Source organism: Salvelinus fontinalis, chromosome 6 (genome assembly GCF_029448725.1).
Source record: "Salvelinus fontinalis isolate EN_2023a chromosome 6, ASM2944872v1, whole genome shotgun sequence".
NCBI lineage: Eukaryota > Metazoa > Chordata > Actinopteri > Salmoniformes > Salmonidae > Salvelinus > Salvelinus fontinalis.
The window spans coordinates 60,153,228-60,174,320 of NC_074670.1; the positions used below are offsets into that span (position 1 = coordinate 60,153,228).

At 41.2% G+C, this 21,093-nt stretch overlaps 1 protein-coding gene across 1 annotated transcript in view; it reads right to left on the reverse strand.

The window, feature by feature from the left end:
* The window catches only part of LOC129858231 (GPI ethanolamine phosphate transferase 2-like), a 122,673-nt gene that overhangs the window by 38,821 nt on the left and 62,759 nt on the right, over positions 1-21,093 (reverse strand). The window contains exons 7-8 of the mRNA XM_055927284.1: positions 10,734-10,951; positions 7,784-8,059 (exon numbers count right to left, since the gene is read on the reverse strand). Coding sequence (XP_055783259.1) covers positions 7,784-8,059; positions 10,734-10,951 — 494 coding nt within the window. The remainder of the gene's footprint in view (positions 1-7,783; positions 8,060-10,733; positions 10,952-21,093) is intronic.

The window sequence follows — 21,093 nt, forward strand, 5'->3', positions numbered from 1 at the left end:
AGAGGGTTTTCTTTAATGGAAGCTTCTCTAATGTCAAACATGTAAAGTGTGGTGTACCGCAGGGCAGCTCTCTAGGCCCTCTACTAATTTATATTTTTACCAATAACCTGCCATTGGCATTAAACAAACCATATGTATCCATGTATGCTGATGATTCAACTATATCACAACAATTTAACCGCTCTCCTTGAAGTTCTTGATGATCCAATAAATGGTTGATTTAGGTGCAATCTTACTGGCAGCAATATCCTTGCCTGTGAAGCCCTTTTTGTGCAAAGCAATGATGATGGCACGTATTTCATTGCAGGTAACCATGGATGACAGAGGAAGAACAATGATTCCAAGCACCACCCTCCTTTTGAAGCTTCCTGTCTGTTATTCGAACTCAAACAGCATGACAGAATGATCTCCAGCCTTGTCCTCGTCAACACATGTCAGCTGGTCCTTTTGTGGTAGGGCTGATATGCCGTGGAAATGTTTTTTTGGGGATTCAGTTCATTTGCATGGCAAAGAGGGACTTTGCAATTAATTGCAATTCATCTGATCACTCTTCATAACATTCTGGAGTATATGCAAATTGCCATCATACAAACTGAGGCAGCAGACTTTGTGAAAATTAATATTTGTGTCATTCTCAAAACTTTTGGCTACAACTGTGGAAGTGTTCAGAAACAGATAATATTCTTATTTACAATAAAAGTGACTCCAAAATGACAATACATTATTTACCATTAATTTCCATTGGGCACAAAATAATCAGAAATACAACCAAAACAAACTGCAAATGCATCCAACAAATTTGTGGAGTCACAAGCTTGAAGTAGTCATTGTCTGCTAGGAATATGGGACCAAATACTAAACTTTTGACTACTTTATTTATAAGAATATTTAGGGGTGTCAATAATCTTGACCGCTACCCCTTCTTGAGAACAAATATTATTACTTATTGAACAAAATATATTAATCAAAGCAAATGTATTAGCATACAATATAGCTCAGTATTTGAATGATTTACTTTTACAGTCATTATTGTTCAACTTCATCAAGAGTGTCTATCATTTCGGACCCCACTGATATACACTGAGTGCACAAAACATGAAGAACACTTTCCTAATATTGAGTTGTACCCCCGTTTTGCCCTCAGAACAGGCTCAATTAGTCGGGAAATGGACTCTATAAGGTGTCGAAAGTGTTCCACAGGGATGCTGGTCCATAATGACTTCAATGCTTCCCACAGTTGTATCAAGTTGGCTGGATGCCCTTTGGGTGGTGAACCATTCTTGATACACACAGGAAGCTGTTGAGCATGAAAAACCCAGCAGCGTTGCAGTTCTTGACACAAACCCATGCACCTGGCACCTACTACCATACCCCATTCAAAGGCACATAAATCTTTTGTCTTGCCCATTCCTCTCTGAATGACAAACATACTGCAAGGCGCTACAGAGGGTATTGCGTACGGCCTAGTACATCACTGCCATCCAGGACCTCTATACCAGGCGGTGCCAGAGGAAGGCCCTAAAAATTGTCAAAGGCTTCAGCCACCCAAGTCATAGACCGTTCTCTCTGCTACCGCACAGCAAGCGATACCGGATCGCCGGGTCTAGTTCCAAAAAGGCTCCTTAACAGCTTCTACCCCCAAACGGTTAATCAAATAGCTAGCCGGACTATTTTCATTGACCCCCTTTTTTTTACGCTGCTGCTACTCACTGTTTATTATCTATGCACAGTCACTTTACCCCTACCAACATGTACATATGACCTCAATTACTTTGACTAACCCGTACCCCAGTACATTGACTCGGTACCACCAGTATATAGCCTCATTATTGTTATGTTATTGTGTTACTTTTTTTGCTTTAGTTTGTTTAGCAAATATTTTCTTACTCTGCATTGTTGGTTAAGGGCTTTTGTCAGCATTTCACAGTAAGGTCTACTAGACCGGTTTTATTCAGCTCATGTGACAAACACAACTTGATTTTATACATAATCCATGTCTCAATTGTATCAAGATTTTAAAAAACATATTTAACCTGTCTCCTCCCCTTCATGGACTTAACAAGTGACATCAATAAGGGTCCTAGCTTTCACCTGGATTTACCTGGTCAGTCAAGGAAAAAGCAGGTGTTCCTAAAGTCTTGTACACTTAGTGTATATACATACAGTCCATTTGGAAAGTATTCACACCCCTTGACTTTTTTTCTTATGTTACAGCCTTATTCTAAAATTGATAAAATTTATACACAATACCGCATAATGACAAAGCAAATACTGTATATTGAAATATTTGCTAATTTATAAGAATAGAAAAACTGAAATATCAGATTTACATAAGTATTCATACCCTTTAGTCAGTACTTTGTTGAAGCACATTTTGCAGCTATTACAGCCTCGAGTCTTCTTGGGTATGACACTACAAGCTTGGCACTCCTGTATTTGGGGAGTTTCTCCCATTCGTCTCTGCAAATCCTCTCAAGGAGGAATGGGGAGGGTCGCTACAAAGCTATTTTTAGGTCTCTCCCAAGATGTTCGATCGGGTTCAAGTCCAGGTTCTGGCTGGGCCGCTCAAGGACATTCAGAGACTTGTCGCGACGCCACTTCTGTGTTGTCTTGGATATGTGCTTAGGCTTGTTGTCCTGTTGGAAGGTGAACCTTTGCCCCAGTCTGAGGTCCTGAGCGCTCTGGAGCAGGTTTCGAGTCTCATAGAAAAGGGTCTGAATACTTAAATAAGGTATTTCTGTTTTTTATTTGTAATAAATTTGCAAACATTTCTAAAAATGTGTTTTCACTTTGTCATAATGGGGTAATGTGTGTAGATTGATGAGGAAAATGTGTTAATTTAAATTCATTTTAGAATAAGGCTAAAATGTGGAATAAAATGTGGAAAAAGTCAAGGGGTCTTAATACTTTCCGAATGCACTGTATGTATATATCTATAATCCAATACCAAACTGGCACAGTGCCGGAGATCCCGTTTGCTCATAATGCGTGTTTATCATCCAGAGTGCTGTTTGTGTTCACGCACCGTCACTTAAGTCTTTGCCTGAGTCCTTAATGACACCCTATCCCCTATATCAGGCCTGGGAAATTATTTTCCAAGGAGGGCCACATTAGAATATATTTTTGCCATCGCATGCCAGAATAATATTACAGGATTATACATCATGTGTATGACTATGTTGACAGATATATCTACTGTAAATCACCTCCAGATATGCTACTTATTTTACTTTTTTAACATGCACAAAAATAAACCACATCCCCATGTTCTCCTTTTGGTAGGTATTTTAATTATTAAACATGCAATGAACTACACGGAGGGGAAAGTACACTGTGCATTCAGCACCAAGGACAGAACTCGTTAATGGGTATGAACAAAAAGACAAAGAGAGAGCTCAACATTACATTTAAACTACTCAATCAGTGTGAGGAGTGAAGTATCTAATGGGCAGTGACTAGAGCAGTGAAGTCTGGTACAGTTTCTGACATTGCTATGCGCAGGATTGCTGAGAGGTGAGAGTCAATAAGAGATGATCTGTGCCTTGAAAATAGCAGAGAGAAACGTGGATAAACGTCTTATTCCGCAGTGAGAGTTTGCTGATAAGGGCGGTTTATTAGACTACACAGTACTAGCGGTTGGAAGGTTTTACAAAATCTCACACCAACATGTAAAGAAGCAGTTAGTTTGGTCACAGACAGACATTAACACTTCAAAGTGAAAACTCAAACCCAAAATGTGTTGTAAAGAACACGTGCAGGGGCATGCAAATAATCCAAAACCACACGTTATAAATAGAAATATTTGAAAAATATAACAGCAGGTAGCCTAGCGTTGGGCCAGTAACCGAAGCTGACAAGGTAAAAATCTGTCGTTCTGCCTCTGAACAAGGAAGTTAACCCACTGTTCCCCACTGTTCCCCGGTAGGCCCGGTAGGCCGTCATATGCTTTATCTTGGCCAGGTCGCAGTTGCAAATGAGAACTTGTTCTCAACTAGCCTACCTGGTTAAATAAAGGTGAAAAAATAAAATAAAATAAAAAAAATGTAAATAATAATTTGTTCTTAACTGACTTGCCTAATTAAATAAAGGTTATAATGAAAAAAATGAAAATATTTAATCACTGAAAATGTCTGTTCACATACATAGGTTGACCCAAACAGCACAAACATCTTCTGAGAATGACTCCTAATCTTTGGAAAGTTTTGATCATCGAGAGATGCATAGAACCATGTCAGTGACATTGTTTTGAATAGTTCTCCAATCACTGCATCAGACTGAAGATCGATGAGCTCAAGTTGCAGGTCAGTGGGAGCGTTATCCACATTGATGGTGAAAGTAGAGGAAACCAACATGTCATTTTCCAACACTTTGAAATCCTCAAAACGACAAGAAAACTCAACGTTCAAAGCACGCAGCAGCAATGTATACTCCCGCTGGTCATCTGAGAGGGAACAGACTAGTAGTGTCGCAAGGTGGGTGAGATTGTTGGCTTCTACTTGGCGGGTCATGAGGAGTAATTTTCCCTTGAAGGCTTTTACAAGGCTGTACATTTGATGTGCAAAAAGGCCCTTCCATTGTAGTTTGGAATTCAGTTCATTCATGAGGGCCATGATGTCCACGGTGAAGGCAAAATCAGCCAACCATTCTTTATCTTGCAGTTGATGGAAATCCACATATTTTCCTTTCATTTGCAAAAACTCAGCAATCTCTGACTTCAGGTCCCACACCCTTTAAAGCATCTTCCCCAAACGCAGCCATCTCACGTTTGTGTGGTAGGGGAGATCTGCATGACTCAACTCTGTCTCTTCCAACAGTGAGACAAACTGCCTGTGGTTTAAAGATGTTGCTCTTATGAAGTTTACCACTTTAGTGACTGTATCCACAACATGGCTCATTTTCAGAACACATTTACAGAGCACCTCCTGATGAATAATGCAATGCAGGAAAAACTATTCCGATCTGGGTTCAGCACAGCTACTTGATCTTCTATCCTTTTCAAAAGGCCAACGTTTTTTCCTGTCAAGTTTGAGCACCCATCAGTGGTCACACTGGATAACTTTTCAAAACTCAGTCCCAGTTTTGCCACACACTAATTATCCTCCTCAATAAATATTTCCCTGTAGTTGTGCTCTTCATTGACTGCACTGAAGCAAGCTCCTTTCTGCTTTTGCAACTGAGAAAGCAACTCTTTCGATGCACTTGCTTCTGCTCAGAAGACATATTCCTATATTTCTCTGCATGCTTCGTCTGGAAGTGTCAGAACAAGTTGTAGTCTTTCAAGACAGCGATGCTCTCTTTGCACACTAAGCACACAGCTTTCCCCGATACCTCAAATAAATATTTCGATGTCCACTCTTGCTGGAACACCCTGCATTCATTGTCTACTTTCCGTTTCAATACAATTTTTTGCACAATTTCTAGCTAGCTACCATTTGTAACTGTGACGCGTGTGTCAGCCTGTCAGTCACTGTCTGTCCTCGTGCAGTTGTTATTTATACAGTTGAAGTCGGAAGTTTACACACACTTAGGTTGGAGTCACTAAAAGTCGGTTTTCAACCACTCCACAAATTTCTTGTTAACAAACTATAGTTTTGGCAAGTCAGTTAGGACATCTACTTTGTGCATGACACAAGTAATTTTTCCAACAATCGTTTACAGACAGATTATTTAACTTATAATTCACTGTATCACAATTCCAGTGGGTCAGAAGTTTACATACACTAAGTTGACTGTGCCTTTAAACAGCTTGGAAAATTCCAGAAAATGATATCATGGCTTTAGAAGCTTCTGATAGGCTAATTGACATCATTTTGAGTGCATTGGAGGTGTACCTGTGGATGTATTTCAAGGCCTACCTTCAAACTCAGTGCGTCTGCATGACATCATGGGAAAATCAAAAGAAAACAGCCAAGACCTCAGAAAAGAAATTGTAGACCTCCACAAGTCTGGTTCATCCTTGGGAGCAATTTCCAAACGCCTGAAGGTACCACGTTCATCTGTACAAACAATAGTACGCAAGTATAAACACCACGGGACCACGCAGCAGCCATACCGCTCAGGAAGGAGACGCATTCTGTCTCCTAGAGATGAACGCACTTTGGTGCGAAAAGTGCAAATCAATCCCAGAACAACAGCAAAGGACCTTGTGAAGATGCTGGAGGAAACAGGTACAAAAGTATCTATATCCACAGTAAAAAGAGTCCTATATTGACATAACCTGAAAGGCCGCTCAGCAAGGAAGAAGCTGAAGGTGACCGTGATGTTGACCGTGATGGTTTGAGGGCCAGATTGGGAATTTAGCCAGAACACCGGGGTTAACACCCCTACTCTTACGATAAGTACCATGTGATCTTTAATGACCTCAGAGAGTCAGGACAACCGTTTAACGTCCCATCCGAAAGACGGCACCCTACACAGGGCAGTGTCCTGGGGCATTGGGATATTATTTATGATTTTTTTTAGACCAGAGGAAAGAGTGCCTCCTACTGGCCCTCCAACACCACTTCAAGCAGCATCTGGTCTCCCATCCAGGGACTGACCAGGACCAACCTTGCTTAGCTTCAGAAGCAAGCCAGCAGTGGTATGCAGGATGGTATGCTGCTGGCATTAGTGCGGTTAGTATGAGTATTCGAACACTGCTATTGTCATGTTAATACATAGCTCCAGAATGTGATTGTCTCTTGGACAGAGAGAGCATCATTGGACAAATCATCCAGCTGAAGGAGAGCCGAACACACAAGATGTCCACTTAGCAAAAGATTTCAAACGTTAAAAAAGTGCCTCTGACATCTGGTTAGGCAACCCTAACCCCAAATAACATAAACAAGACTCACAGTGATTGATCACATGCAGTGATCAATGCATGTCAGACTGTACGAAAAACATAACTGAAGTGATCAATGGCTTGTCAGACTCGCTATGTTTCACTGCACAACACGACCTCAACAAACAAGACGATATCTTCCTTCCAGCTCTTTATTTAGGTGCATGGGAAGGGCAATCATTTTTGCTCTGGAACAGATTCACTTATTAGCCTTTTCATTCTCTTAACATTCTTTTCACCTGTCAGCACTTTCTGTTAGTTCCCAGAGGGGGGAGAAGTGGTCACTTCTTCAGACATACTGTAATTAAGAAAGCTTGGTGACACTGGTGTTTCTAATCACATTAGATGGAGAAAAATACTGGTTTGTCTTTAGAAACTTGTCTGCCTTTATCTAGCAAGGGTAAGTTAACGTTCATTATTCAATTCTCTTTTTGTTGCATGCTTGAGGTGCAATTTTGAAATAAAATGTTCGGTCCACTGATTTCGCAAGTAAGACTTGCAGGGACAGAAATAAGTCATTATAAAGAAAGGCCAGTGTAATTTCAAATACTTTTAATCTCAATGGGTGCGTGTTTTTTTTTTAATCAACATGCTCCTGTTTTGCACTATGACGCTAATGCAATTATTTCACCTGTCTGCGCAATGATGCCGATGGCAGGGAATAGGCTACTGTGTCTGGGGACGGTTAGAGAAGACAATGCACCTTTTCGGACCTCAAAAGTGGTCTAATTTAAATGTAAGAGAAATGTCAGTGAAAGACACTGTTACGATATGCTGTTATGAAATGGTTAAGAGGTGCTTGTTTCAATTACTTCAAAAGAACCCAAAACGTAAAAACGTAACTACTACCATTAATTGCTAGGTTGTTTTTAATACACACAAGGAAAACAGCAGAGCGTAAAGTATGACCAGTCTTTAGAAGACAAAGAGCTACTAATGTCTCAGTGTCGATGTACTCACCTTCCCAGGGGGCTTTGCTCCCCTCCTGGCTGCCATGGATACCAGGATGCAGAGCAGGGCTGAGGAGAGGGCCACTGCCCCGAACACCAGTCCCCAGGAGAGGCTGCAGAAGTAACAGGAGCTCTCGGTCGACGTGCACACCAGCACGTGCACGGAGGAGAGGAGCAGGCACAGCAGGTAGAAGGGCAGCGAGAGCAGAGCAGAGGACACAGGGAGATCCACCTCTGAGGCACTGCTCAGTGCCTCGGGCATGGCCAGCAGCAGGAGGAGAAGGAGCTGGAGAAAGAAAGGGGAATGCACACACTGAGAAAATACTGGAATTAAGTAAAAACAGATTCAATGGTGTATTTACATATGCATGCAGATACAGCACTAACACCGGACAGACCAAGCTCATCTCTATCGTTGCAGCTGTTGTATGAGTCAAACAGTAAAGGAAACAGCAGATGGAAAGAGATGGATGGATAAATGGGCAAGCTATGAGGTAACACTTGAGTCAAGGGTCCGCAAGTAGAGTGTGTGGGTACAGAGAACAAACATTTGTCAATCCGTGGTTGATGTGGCTTGGATTGAGTCAAAGCTAAAGCATCATGTGTGCTTCTCGATATTTGCATTTGGATTTTGGCTTGACTGAAGTCTTTCAACTGGAACCTTTGAATGTGCCATCTTGGAAGCAAATATGCAAGCTCTTTCTTTTCAAATTAAACACCAAAGACGCGTGTTCCATGTTCTTTGCTATGCAGTTCCCTTTCTCGTCCCATCTCTACGGACTAAATCTATCAGGGACGGTGCACTAGAAAGATGACTAGTTGCTTTGTCCTTGAGTACTGACTGTAACAAAATGCTGACAAGTCAAACTTTTTCTTTTGAAAACAGCCTCTTTTCTCTCTCTTTGCATCTTTCACTTCTTTCGTCCTGATGGGAGGCAGTCACCTCTGAGGGACACTTCTTAGTTTCTATTCAGAGTTAGGGATATTTTATCAACTTTCCCCACTGCTTCCAATAATGCTCACTGGGGAGTCTATACAGAGCGTTCTATGTCATGCTAGAATTAGCATTTTATCTCTGATAAGAAATAGGTAACTTGTAGGAAAACAGTCTAAAAGCGTGAACATGACAGCAAAGCCAGTGAATTCAAATGGAAAACAGTACAAACTGGAATAATGACTTGTGAGTAGAGTATTTACCATTTCTAAGCAAATTCTAAAAGTGGATGCAAACTTTTTTTTTTTTTTAATCGACATTTAAATATCCCAATATTATTTTGAACGATATTATATCGATACTTTGACGCAACATATTGATTTGTAAAAGCTAGTGCTACGCGACTGTACCTACGTCAAAACTATTTTTCAACCTATAGCTTGTTCTCCATCTTCTTTTTAAATAGTGAGCCAACATGTTTTCAGGAATTTTATCTCCCTGACTGATCAAAACTCGCTTTCTCATGGCTCTCGTCTCTCTGCAGCAGATATATGGTGAGCAATATGTTTGGAACATCAAGTCGCAATATCGAATCGCAATACATTTAGAATCGTGAGAATTGCAATACATTATCGTATTGACACCTAAGTATGGTGATAATATCGTGAGGTCCCTGGCAGTTCCCAGCCCTACTCTAAACCCATGAGGTTATAACATACAGTATATTTTGTAAAAACAGCTCTACCAATGATCCAAAACAGTCCTACGTTAAGTCAAACCCTTACACAAGGAATGCAACTGAGCATTTGCCAACACATTCTGTGATTGTTACAATTATTGTTTTTAGCTTTTACCGCAAAATTACCTTTTTGCATATTAAAGCCTCTTCTCCAAGATTAAATGATCAAAACATATTGAAATGCACATTAGTTGTGACTGCAACAGTCAGTGCGGCAGACTTAGCTTTGTTAATTTGTTTTGAAGGGAATGTGTGGGAATTGCCCCATCCAATATCGTTCACGTGGCAGAATCGTTGTACAAGCCTAGGAATGTTGTAAAGTTGTACAGTTACAGCGAGCCCCTTCGGCCCCTGAAAAAGTTTACTTGGAGAAATGCTTGCTCAACAAAGAGCAGTAGAGATCTGTTCCAACTGTCGAATTCTTCTCACACTAGCTCAAGGTCATTTTAATAATTGAAGGCTATATCAACACTATGTAAACCATGGGCTTTAATAAAGTGAAGCGTAATATCAACATTACATTTGTTTCATTAATATTGATTGTGTTCTATGAATATGCCTAGTCTAGATTTTGGGTCTCTTCAGGAGCAGAATTGGCATCTTAAAATGCTAATATATTTGGATGTGGGATCTTTATGGATGTAGGTACCTCATCACAACAGTTTAGAATGCTAAGTGCTTATTTAGGCCAATGCCATACAACATAGAAACCATCAGCAATATCCCACCATGGTCACACACCATACCATGCACTGGCATGCATATATACTGTACTTAACAGTTTAGGTATGTAGAAAAGTGTTCCTAATCATGATGCGTTTCTCAGGAATGCCGAACTGTCTGTGATGCTCTCAACAACCCCCATTCTGTCACACCTCTGGGTAACTGTTGTGATGACATCCTTTAGGTCTGATATCTGATTGGAAGCTCCCAGACATTTCTTGATAGTCTTTTCCTGTAACTCAACAGTCCTGCTTGCACATTGCTAAATTGTGTATATGGAGTCAGATAATATTTTAATAGACTTTGTTAATATAGAAATTGCATCGTGTTATTACGGGTCACATGTGAGGTATATATACACAAGATATTATCCACTACATCATCACCACCACCACCCTCATCAGGTAAGTTCCTGCCTCCTGATCCTTGGCCCACTACCAGCTCCGGGGTGCTGTTTCCCCTGGGTACAGATCTAGGATCAGGTTCCCTTCAAGCCTAACCTTAGCAATTCGTGAGGAAAATTACAAACTGACAAGCATCTAGGGGCAACACCCCACTACCCACCTGGAAGACGAGGACCATGCCCACCACCATGGAATACATGTCATATTTGCCCAGCTGCTTGCTGAGGGCTTCGCTCATGGCCCTGAGGGCCTCCAGGTACTGCTTGAACACCTTCTTCCCCATGTTGGTCAGCACCTCTGACGTGTTGCCCTCCACCACCAGCTTCACCCAGTTACCATGGGACTTCTCTGCCACACGGAACTGCTCATAACCCTCCTCTGTGGGAGAGATATGAGAAGAGGGAGAGAGATATGAGAGGAGGGCAAGTAATGGAAGGTGTAATGACAAAATGTGGGTTTGTGATATAATATGCATATTAATAAATCAATCAATTTCCCATCATGAACAATAAACAAACTACTACTGCTGCTACTACTACTACTGGAAGTTGCACACATAGACAAAACATAACTAAAAGTATAACCTTTGAAGACTGTGTTGTATATATTTTACAATAACACAATGACATGCTAATAGTTACTCCTGTGGTAGAAAAAAAAACCCACAAGCAATCATTTACACAAATGAAACATGGTCAAATAATTTGCGTTGGAGACTTGGAGTAACGCATAATCAATCAACTGCACTTAAATGAAGTGGGCCAACAGTACATTCACTCCATATCACTTGTATGCAGGTGTATAGCTCCATTAGCATTGAGGTTGCCAACTCGAACCCAACTCATAATGGTCAGGATTAGGGTTGCACATTTTGGGGAATATTCAGGAGGTGGAAACTTTCCGTGGAAATTAACGGGAATATATGTGAATAAATGCAAATTAATGTTCATGTTTTTTGCATTGGATATATTTACCATATCATATGGAGACAGAAACATAAACCTTTTACCTTATCGTAATTGCAAATTATGAAATGCTTCCAATAGAAATTTAAAAAACAATTTAGTTACGAATTGAACTTTAAATGAGTTGACTCTTCACATGGGATGATTTCACTGAACAACAAAAGAAAGGGAATATTGAATGATCCCCAATGATCCATCGCATCTCCCAAAAACATTTCCAACATACATCTGTAAAATGAGAGTCTAAAAACTAAAGCTTTGGTTGTCTTCCTTTCAGGCTTCCATGTCTTCTCCCTGGACCTCCTCAATGTCCACCTCTTGAACAGCAGACTCTGAGGCCTCATCTTCACTGTCACTTTCCAACCTTGTTGAGGATGGCTTGTTGTCAGGCTCAAAAAGCCTCAAATTTTCCCACAAGGCCACCAATTTTTCAACCCTTGTATTGGTCAGCCTGTTGCGTGCCTTGGTGTGCGTGTTCCCAAACAAGGACCAGTTGCGCTCTGAGGCAGCTGATGTTGGTGGGATTTGGAGGATTATTGAGGCAACAGGGGAAAGAGCCTCAGATCCACAAAGTCCCTTCCATCAGGTGTCTGATGAGATATGTTGGCACAACTGCGATATTGCATCTCCATCCCAAAGCCCTTGCTTGGAAGTGTACTTCGCCAGACTGCCAAGAACCTTGTCCTCATCCAGGCCAAGGTGGCGAGACACGGTAGTGATGACACCATAGGCCTTGTTGATCTCTGCACCAGACAGGATGCTCTTGCCAGCATACTTGGGGTCCAACATGTACGCTTCGGCGTGTATGGGCTTCAGGCAGAAGTCTTCACGCTTTTTGATGCATTTCAGAACTGCAGTTTCCTCTGCTTGGAGCAACAGCGAAGTGGGCAGGGCAGTAAGGTTTTCTTCTGTTACATCTGCAAGCAGAGTCTGAACATCAGACAGGATGGCATTGTCTCCCTCAATCCGTGCAATGGCTGCTGGTATATGTTTCAGGAGTTTCAAGCTGCTTACCAATCTCTCCGAAAATACATCATCCAGGAGGATCCCCTTGATGGGGCTGTCCTTATCGGCAGACTGTGATATGGCCACTTCTTGGAGCGACTCCTTCCCCTCCAGGAGACTGTCAAACATGATGACAACTCCACCCCAACGGGTGTTGCTTGGTAGATTCAATGTGGTGCTCTTATTCTTCTCACTTTGCTTGAGGAGGTAGATTGCTGCTATAACTTGATGACCCATCACATACCTAACCATTTTCTTGGCTCTCTTGTTGAGTGTATCCATTGTTTTCAGTGCCATGATGTTCTTGAGGAGCAGATTCAATGCATTAGCAGTACAGCCAATGGGTGTGATGTGAGGATAGGACTCCTCCAATTTAAACCAAGCAGCCTTCATGTTGGCAGCATTGTCTGTCACCAGTGCAAATACCTTCTGTGGTCCAAGGTCATTGATGATTGCCTTCAGCTCATCTGCAATGTAAAGACCGGTGTGTCTGTTGTCCATTGTGTCTGTGCTCTTGTAGAATACTGGTTGAGGGGTGGAGATGATGTAGTTAATTATTCCTTGCCCACGAACATTAGACCACCCATCAGAGATGATTGCAATGCAGTCTGCTTTCTCTATGATTTGCTTGACCTTCACTTGAACTCAGTTGAACTCTGAATCCAGCAAATGAGTAGATAAAGCATGTCTGGTTGGAGGGGTGGGTGTATGCTGGGCGAAGAACATTCAGAAATCTCTTCCAATATACATTGCCTGTTAGCTTCAAAGGTGAACCAGTTGCACACACAGCTCAAGCAAGACATTCATCAGTATTTCTCTGACTATGTTCCTCCATTCAGTCAAAAAACCTTCTGATTCCAGGAGGACCATGAGCTGTTCCTATCGATAAGGTGTCTCATTCATAATTTTCACCTCGAAAAGAAGTAGAGGGACTTTTGTCAGAGGTTGATTGTTGTGAGTGCTGAGGGCACTTCATGCACTTGGCCAGATGATTCTTGCATTCTTCAACATATGATTTGGCACAGTATTTGCAAATGTGCACAGCTTTTCCTTTTACATTAGCTGCAATGAAATGTCTCCACACATCAGATAGCGCCCGTGGCATTTTCCTGTAAAGATGAGATAAATGATGAGTAAAAAAAACTACAAATACAATTTCATGTACAGATAAATAGTTACGCAGTTAGATTAAACAACTCCTTTGCAAGATACATGTTTTAAAATTAAACATGTATGGAAACAGGTGAAATAACACTCCTCAGTTAGCAGGCTCAAGCAAGTTAAAACCCACATGGTAGCAAAAACTAACAGGAGAAATTGTTAACAAGTTAGAAATGATTTAAACACACTTTGCTGTACGCTACTATTCACTAGTTAACAAAAAATAATGTATGTCATATAAAATATATTCACCCCTACCAGTATTGTAATCAAAACTTACCAGAAAGCATGTAGTCCTTGGCTCAGACAGCATAGTAGTAGTGTGGGCTCAATAGCATTTCATCAGTGTGCAAGATCTTGAGAATCAGCTGTACATGTGATGGATGAATGCACTGTGCTTGCAGAGGGTTGCAATTCCATTGAATTGGGGATGGTTTAACCAAAATATACCACAAGTCCTAGAATTGCCTTGTGTATCCCACAAAAAAAGGTTCACTGTTATAAGCTAACTTTTTTTAATGAATATAAGCGAAATTCCAGGGCTTAACATTGCATGGAAAATTTATTTTTACCAGAAAGTTTCCGACCCTTTGCAACCGTGGTCAGGATTTTTTATTTTATTTTTTTTTAATCCCTCAACATTGTTCACTTATGTATTAATTTAATTAGAGCATGTTGATAACCTTACAGAATATAATTTTGGGTAGAGCAACTGTAGAATGACCGACAATTATGGGCGACGACCATCATCAAAATACAATAACAGTCACAACCGTAAAACATAAAAAATATATTTTGGGGGATTATAACAGTGACCAATGTTCCCTCTAAGTGGCGCAAGCAGTAGCCTGAGACTGCCGCGCTGCTCCTCGTGACTGCCACACAGATAATACAAGTCCACAGAGAGAAGCATGAGATTGAACTTCACTCAACTTTCTTAAAACCTGTTGAGGATAGAGGGCGCTATTTACACTTTGGGGGAAAATCGTGCCCAATTTAAACGGCCTCGTACTCTATTCTTGCTTGTACAATATGCATATTATTATTACTATTGGATAGAAAACACTCTCTAGTTTCTAAAACCGTTTGAATTTTGTCTGTGAGTAAAACAGAACTCATTTGGCAGCACACTTTCTGACCAGGAAGTGGAAAGTCTAAAAATGATGCTCTGTTCAAGGGCCTGCCTATAAATGGGCATGATACGTATGAGTATACATGAACGTCATACACCTTCCCCTAGATGTCAAGAGGAAGTGAGAGAAGAAATGAAGTGTTTATCTTGGTCTGAGGTGGAATATATCCTCTTGGCACGACGAGTCATCCATTTCCTGTTTTCTGGAAAGCGCGAAGATGGACCTGGAATTGCCTTCTGAAAAGCCGTAGTTATAGGCGACTACTTCTCCGGCTTTGATTTTATTTGATACATGTCACAATATCATCGTAAAGTATGTTTTTTCAATATAGTTTTATTAGATTTTTGAAATTTATTCGGGACGTTAGGCGTGTTGCGTTGTGTGCCTTTGTTCAGAAAGGAGAGCTTCGCGCCACTTGGCCAGTGTGTTGCTAATTCAAGAGGGAAAAACGATGTTCTAAATCCAAACAACGACTGTTCTGGACAAAGGACCCCTTGTCCAACATTCTGATGGAAGATCACCAAAAGTAGGACCCATTTTGTGATGCTATTTCATATATCTGTCGAACTGTATACTAGCAGTTTTGCGCCCAGGTTTTGGCCACTCTCTCGCTATAACATAAGCCTTATGTCGTAATGAAGATATTTTTAGAATTATAACACTGCGATTGCATTAAGAACTAGTGTATCTATCATTTCCTATACAACATGTATTTTTTTGTAATGTTTATGAATAGCTATTTGGTCAGAATAGGTGAGAGTTTAATAGAAATATCCGCACATTCTGGGAAAAAGAAGCTACGTTAGCATAATGGATAACCACTGATTTCAGCTCTAAATATGCACATTTTTGAACAAAACATAAGTGTATGTATAACCTGATGTTATAGGACTGTCATCTGAGGAAGGTTTATGAAGGTTAGTGAAAATTAATATATTTTGCTAGTTTATTCGCTAACGCCAACGTGCCTATTGCTATCGCTAACGTGCCTTGATGAATGAATGCGGTAGTGTGGTAGGCTATTGCAGTAAGCTAATATAATGCTATATTGTGTTTTCGCTGTAAAACACTTAAAAAAACTGAAATATTGGCTGGATTCACAAGATGCTTGTCTTTCATTTGCCGCATTTTTCAGAAATGTAAATGTTTTATGATGAGTATTTAGGTATTCCACGTTGGTCTCTTTAATTACTCTGGCTGCTTCGGTGCTATTTTTGACGGTAGCTGTGATGGTAGCTGCAATGTAAAACTGATTTATACCTCAAATATGCACATTTTTCAAACAAAACATAGATTTATTGTGTAACATGTTATAAGACTGTCATCTGATGAAGTTGTTACTTGGTTAGTTTGGTTGGTTCTTGGCTAGTTAGGTTGGCTTTGTGCATGCTACCTGTGCTGTGAAAAATGTCTGTCCTTCTTTGTATTTGGTGGTGAGCTAACATAAATATACGTGCTGTTTTCGCTGTAAAACATTTAAATCGGACATGTTGACTGGATTCACAAGATGTGTATCTTTCATTTGCTGTATTGGACTTGTTAATGTGTGAAAGTTAAATATTAAAAAAATATATTTTTGGAATTTCGCGCTCTGCCTTTTCAGTGGAATGTGGGAGGAGTTCCGCTAGCGGAACGCCTGGGCCAGACAGGTTAAGCAGTGGTCACCAATCGGAAATCTCCAAGGCATTTCTAGTCCATCACCAAATATTTCTGTAAAAAATCCAACGATAAAGCCGTGTGTTCCTATTTTGTTTTATTCATCTCAGGCTGTTGGCGGTAGGGGCATGCGATTCAGCTGCGAACTGTTCGCCATGTTGAACCATTTTATGTCTGAAGGCACAAACTCTGCCTTCCCGGCGGGCCCAGAAAGAAAATCAAGTACACTATAGGCGTACCGCTGACCAATCAGATGGCTCAGATTACCGTACCTGCAGTAACGTAGCAGGCATAAAAAAAAGCTACAACAAAATTGATAATGTGAGATTTCAAAATGTTTAAAACCATGACTAGAGAGAGTCTCAACGAATACAGCAAAGAGCTGCTGTTTTTATGAGTGAGTTCATGTTTAAGTGCTTACTCAGCACTGTCAACACTTTTGTATTCAACGCTTTCAACACTTCAACACACAAGCCATGAAATACGCATTCTTCCAATTTCACTCATCTCTACAACAAGCACTGCAGCAGTAATGAATGAGTAGGAAAGTGTATATAAAGTCGTGGCCAAAAGTTTTGAGAATGACATGAATATTAATTTTTAATTTTCACAAAGTCTGCTGCCTCAGTTTGTATGATGGCAATTTGCATATACTCCAGAATGTTATGAAGAGTGATCAGATGAATTGCAATTAATTGCATAGTCCCTCTTTGCCATGCAAATGAACTGAATCCCCAAAAACACGTCCACTGCATTTCTGCCCTGCCATGAAAATACCAGCTGTCATCATGTCAGTGATTCGCTCGTTAACACAGGTGTTTGTGTTGACGAGCACAAGGCTGGAGATAACTATGTTGATTGAGTTCGAATAACAGACTGGAAGCTTCAAAAGGAGGGTGGTGCTTGGAATCATTGTTCTTCCTCTGTCAACTGTGGTTACCTGCAAGGAAACACGTGCCATCATCATTGCTTTGCACAAAAAGGGCTTCACAGGCAAGGATATTCCTTCCAGTAAGATTGCACTTAAATCAACCATTTATCGGATCATCAAGAAATTCAAGGAGAGCGGTTCAATTGTTGTGAAGAAGGCTTCAGGGCGCACAAGAAAGTCCAGCAAGCGCCAGGACTGTCTCCTAAAGTTGATTCAGCTGCGGGATCAGGGCACCACCAGTACATAGCTTGCTCAGGAATGGCAGCAGACAGGTGTGAGTGCATCTGCACGCACAGTGAGGCGAAGACTTTTTGGAGGATGGCCTGGTGTCAAGAAGGGCAGCAACGAAGCCACTTCTCTCCAGGAAAAACATCAGGGCCAGACTGACATTCTGCAAAAGATACAGGGATTGGACTGCGGTAAAGTCATTTTCTCTGATGAATCCCCTTTCCGATTGTTTGGGGCATCCGGAAAAAAGCTTGTCCGGAGAAGACAAGGTGAGCACTACCATCAGTCCTGTGTCATGCCAACAGTAAAGCATCCTGAGACCATTCATGTGTGGGGTTGCTTCTCAGCCAAGGGAGTAGGCTCACTCACAATTTTGCCTAAGAACACAGCCATGAATAAAGAATGGTACCAACACATCCTCCGAGAGCAACTTCTCCCAACCATCCAGGAACAGTTTGGTGATGAACAATGCCTTTTCCAGCATGATGGAGCACCTTGCCATAAGGCAAAAGTGATAACTAAGTGGCTCAGGGAACAAAACATTGATATTTTGGGTCCATGGCCAGGAAACTCCCCAGACCTTAATCCCATTGAGAACCTGTGGTCAATCCTCAAGAGGCGGGCGGACAAACAAAAACCCACAAATTCTGACATACTCCAAGCATAGATTATTCAAGAATGGGCTGCCATCAGTCAGGATGTGGCCCAGAAGTTAATTGACAGCATGCCAGGGCGGATTGCAGAGGTCTTGAAAAAGAAGGGTCAACACCGCAAATATTGACTCTTTGCATCAACTTCATGTAATTGTAAATAAAGGTCTTTGACATTTATGAAATGCTTGTAAAGATACTTCAGTATTCCATAGTAACATCTGACAAAAATATCTAAAGACACTGAAGCAGCAAACTTTGCGGAAATTAATATTTGTGTCATTCTCAAAACTTTTGGCCACGACTGTATATATCCTTGTGTTATTATTAGCGGCTTGGGTCTTTTAATATCAAAGAATACTTCACTTTCTCTGTTCATAGGAGTAACATTATTATTTGCATGATACAGTTGAAGTCGGAAGTTTACATACATTTAGGTTGGAGTCATTAAAACTCGTTTTTCAACCACTCCACAAATTTCTTGTTGACAAACTATAGTTTTGGCAAGTCGGTTAAGACATCTACTTTGTGCATGACACAAGTAATTTTTCCAACAATTGTTTACAGACAGATTACTTCACTTATAATTCACTGTATCACAATTCCAGTGGATCAGAAGTTTACATACACTAAGTTGACTGTGCCTTTAAACAGCTTGGAAAATTCCAGAAAATTATGTCATGGCTTTAGAAGCTTCTGATAGGCTAATTGACATAATTTGAGTCAATTGGAGGTGTACCTGTGGATGTATTTCCACAGGTACAAATTCAGTGCCTCTTTGCTTGACATCATGGGAAAATCAAAAGAAATCAGCCAAGACCTCAGAAAAAAAATTGCAGACCTCCACAAGTCTGGTTCATCCTTGGGAGCAATTTCCAAATGCTTGAAGGTACCACATTCATCTGTACAAACAATAGTATGCAAGTATAAACACCATGGGACCACGCAGCCGTCATACCACTGCCAGCAGCATACCACCCTGCATACCACTGCTGGCTTGCTTCTGAAGCTAAGCAGGGTTGGTCCTGGTCAGTCCCTGGATGGGAGACCAGATGCTGCTGGAAGTGGTGTTGGAGGGCCAGTAGGAGGCACTCTTTCCTCTGGTCTAAAAAATATCCCAATGCCCCAGGGCAGTGATTGGGGACACTGCCCTGTGTAGGGTGCCGTCTTTCGGATGGGACGTTAAACGGGTGTCCTGACTCTCTGAGGTCATTAAAGATCCCATGGCACTTATCGTAAGAGTAGGGGTGTTAACCCCGGTGTCCTGGCTAAATTCCCAATCTGGCCCTCAAACCATCATGGTCACCTAATAATCCCCCGTTTACAATTGGCTCATTCATCCCCCTCCTCTCCCCTGTAACTATTCCCCAGGTCGTTGCTGCAAATGAGAATGTGTTCTCAGTCAACTTACCTGGTAAAATAACGGTAAAAAAAATAAAAAAATACCGCTCAGGAAGGAGGCGCATTTTGTCTCCTAGAGATGAATGTACTTTGATGCGAAAAGTGCAAATCAATCCCAGAACAACAACAAAGGACCTTGTGAAGATGCTGGAGGAAACAGGGACAAAAGTATCTATATCCACAGTAAAACGAGTCCTATATCTACATAACCTGAAAGGCCTCTCAGCAAGGAAGAAGCCACTGCTCCAAAACGACCCCAAAAAAACAAGAATATGGTTTGCAACTGCACATGGGGACAAAGATTGTACTTTTTGGAGAAATGTCTTCTGGTCTAATGAAACAAAAATAGAACTGTTTGGCCATAATGACCATCGTTATGTTTGGAGGAAAAAGGGGGAGGTTTGCAAGCCGAAGACCATCATCTCAACCGTGAAGCACGGGGGTGGCAGGATCATGTTGTGGTAGTGCTTTGCTACAAGAGGGACTGGTGCACTTCACAAAATAGATGGCGTCATGAGGTAGGAAAATTACGTGGATATATTGAAGCAACATCTCAAGACATCAGGAAGTTAAAGCTTGGTCGCAAATGGGTCTTCCAAATGGACAATGACCCCAGGCATATTTCCAAAGTTGTGGCAAAATGGCTTAAGGACAACAAAGTCAAGGTATTGGAGTGGCCATCACAAAGCCCTGACCTCAATCCTATGGAAAAGTTGTGGCCAGAACTGAAAAAGCGTGTGCAAGCAAGGAGGCCTACAAACCAGACTCAGTTACACCAGCTCTGTCAGGAGGAATGGGCCAAAATTCACCCAACTTATTGTGGGAAGCTTGTGGAAGGCTACCCAAAACGTTTGACCCAAGTTAAAACATTTAATGGCAATGCTACCAAATACAAATTGAGTGTATGTAAACTTCTGACCCACTGGGAATGTGATGAAAGAAATAAAAGTTGAAATAAATCACTCTCTCTACTATTATTCTGACATTTCACATTCTTAAAATAAAGTGGTGATCCTAACTGACATAAGACAGGGAATTTTTACTAGGATTAAATGTTAGGAATTGTGAAAAACAGAGTTTAAATGTATTTGGCCTACGGTGTATGTAATCTTCCGACTCCAACTGTACATACATAATGCGGTGAGACTCGAGTCGCCCCATCAGCTGGAAGATGGTGTCCCTTTTTGGTCAGTGGAGGAATGGGAGAGCGGAGGGATGTTGAGAGCCAAACCTTCAGTCTGCTGCTCTCTCCCTCCTGTGAGACTGACCATCAGGATGCAGGCACTATTAGCCCAGGATCTATTACCGGTGTGACCATGTAACCTACCTCAAATTTGGAAATATCATATAAAACAATGGCCGAACAACAATGGATTGGAAGGGCAATTCA